Source organism: Salvelinus sp. IW2-2015, unplaced genomic scaffold (genome assembly GCF_002910315.2).
Source record: "Salvelinus sp. IW2-2015 unplaced genomic scaffold, ASM291031v2 Un_scaffold13944, whole genome shotgun sequence".
Taxonomy (NCBI): Eukaryota; Metazoa; Chordata; class Actinopteri; order Salmoniformes; family Salmonidae; genus Salvelinus; species Salvelinus sp. IW2-2015.
In genome coordinates, this window is record NW_019955199.1 from 1 (window position 1) to 1,480 (window position 1,480).

The window sequence follows — 1,480 nt, forward strand, 5'->3', positions numbered from 1 at the left end:
TCTCTCTCTCTCTCTCTCTCTCTCTCTCTCTCTCTCAGGTCGGTCTCCTTCAGCCTCCCTGAGCATCAGTCCCGACAGATCTCAGTTCCTTGAATATATGTCTTTCTCTCTGAGCTGTGAGGTTCAGGTGAGTTCTACTGGATGGAGACTGAAGAGGTACACAGCGACTGTGAAACCGTCAGAGTCTGGTGTCGACTGGGGGTTCAATCAATCCAACTACGTCATCAAGACAGCCAAAACATCAGACAGTGGAGTGTACTGGTGTGAGTCTGGGTCTGGAGAACACAGCAATGCTGTCAACATCACAGTACATGGTACGTCCAGATAGATACACAATAAACTAGAACCTACATATTCAACTGGCGGACTGCGGAACGGACCCGGACCCAGACCCAGAATGGGGTCAATACAGACAGGTATTGCGCAGGTCCCAAAAAAAGGACACCATTTTTTACATGGTCGGGCTTCGGCCCCTGGTATCATATAAACACACATAAGACATGGAARAGTGCATAGAATTGCAGRAAATTYGCTTTWAAACAGAAACAGRAARTCTCTGCCCCATGCWAAATGTGTAGAAACTGCACATTTTCTCTCTGCCAACAAGAGGGGTATGAACAGTTTGAGGTCGCATGGGTTGCGAGGTGGGGGTTTGTTACAATGCCAATATCCATCCGGACCTTTGCTGGACATTATCCATCTGGACATCATCCATTATCCATTATCCATCTGGACATTATCCWTCTGGATCTTTGCCACCTAGGAGATGCGTGTGAAGGGACCTTCTCAAATAGTACCTGAGTACCCCTGGACTAGAACCTTCAAACTCAACACTGGACCTCGAAGCCAGTTCCACTGTATTTTTTAATTTCCCCCCCTCTGATCAGGGACTGATTTAGACCTGGGACACCAGGYGTGTGCAATTAATTATCGGGTAGAACAGAAAACCAGCAGGCCCTGCACCTCGTAGGGTAAGAGTTGAATAGCCCTGGACTAGAAGCTATCACTATACCATTGTCTGTAAATGATGTTACGTTATTTTATTTTGATTATCTGATGATGTTATAATTGTCCTGCGTACAGGTGGTGCTGTGATCTTGGAGAGCCCCGCCCTTCCTGTGACTGAGGATGATTCTGTGACTCTGCGCTGCAAATATCAGGCAACTCTCGTTGAACTCACAGCTGATTTCTACAAAGATGGATCCCTCATCAGGACTGAGACGACAGGACAGATGACCATCCCTGCAGTATCCAAGTCAGATGAAGGGCTCTACAAGTGTAACAACTCTGAAGGAGAATCACCAGCGAGCTGGATGACTGTGACAGGTGAGTAAAATAAAATCACAGAATTATAATGTATATTTTTTTTAATCGTATATTTCTTATTTTGGTTTAGTTAATATAAATGTGAAGCCATTCTGTACGTGTCACGTTCGTCGTAAGAGTGAGACCAAGGCGCAGCATGAATAGAGTTCCACAT

The 1,480-nt window shown here is 45.5% G+C and overlaps 1 protein-coding gene across 1 annotated transcript; it reads left to right on the forward strand.

Moving 5' to 3' along the window:
- Positions 1 to 34: 34 nt before the first annotated feature.
- Positions 35 to 1,381, forward strand: LOC112080255 (low affinity immunoglobulin gamma Fc region receptor III-A-like; the record flags this gene model as incomplete). Its single annotated transcript, XM_024145992.2, has 2 exons — positions 35 to 314; positions 1,084 to 1,381. Coding segments are annotated over 2 exons (531 nt in total), but the record flags the coding sequence as incomplete, so codon positions are not given.
- Positions 1,382 to 1,480: the final 99 nt, after the last annotated feature.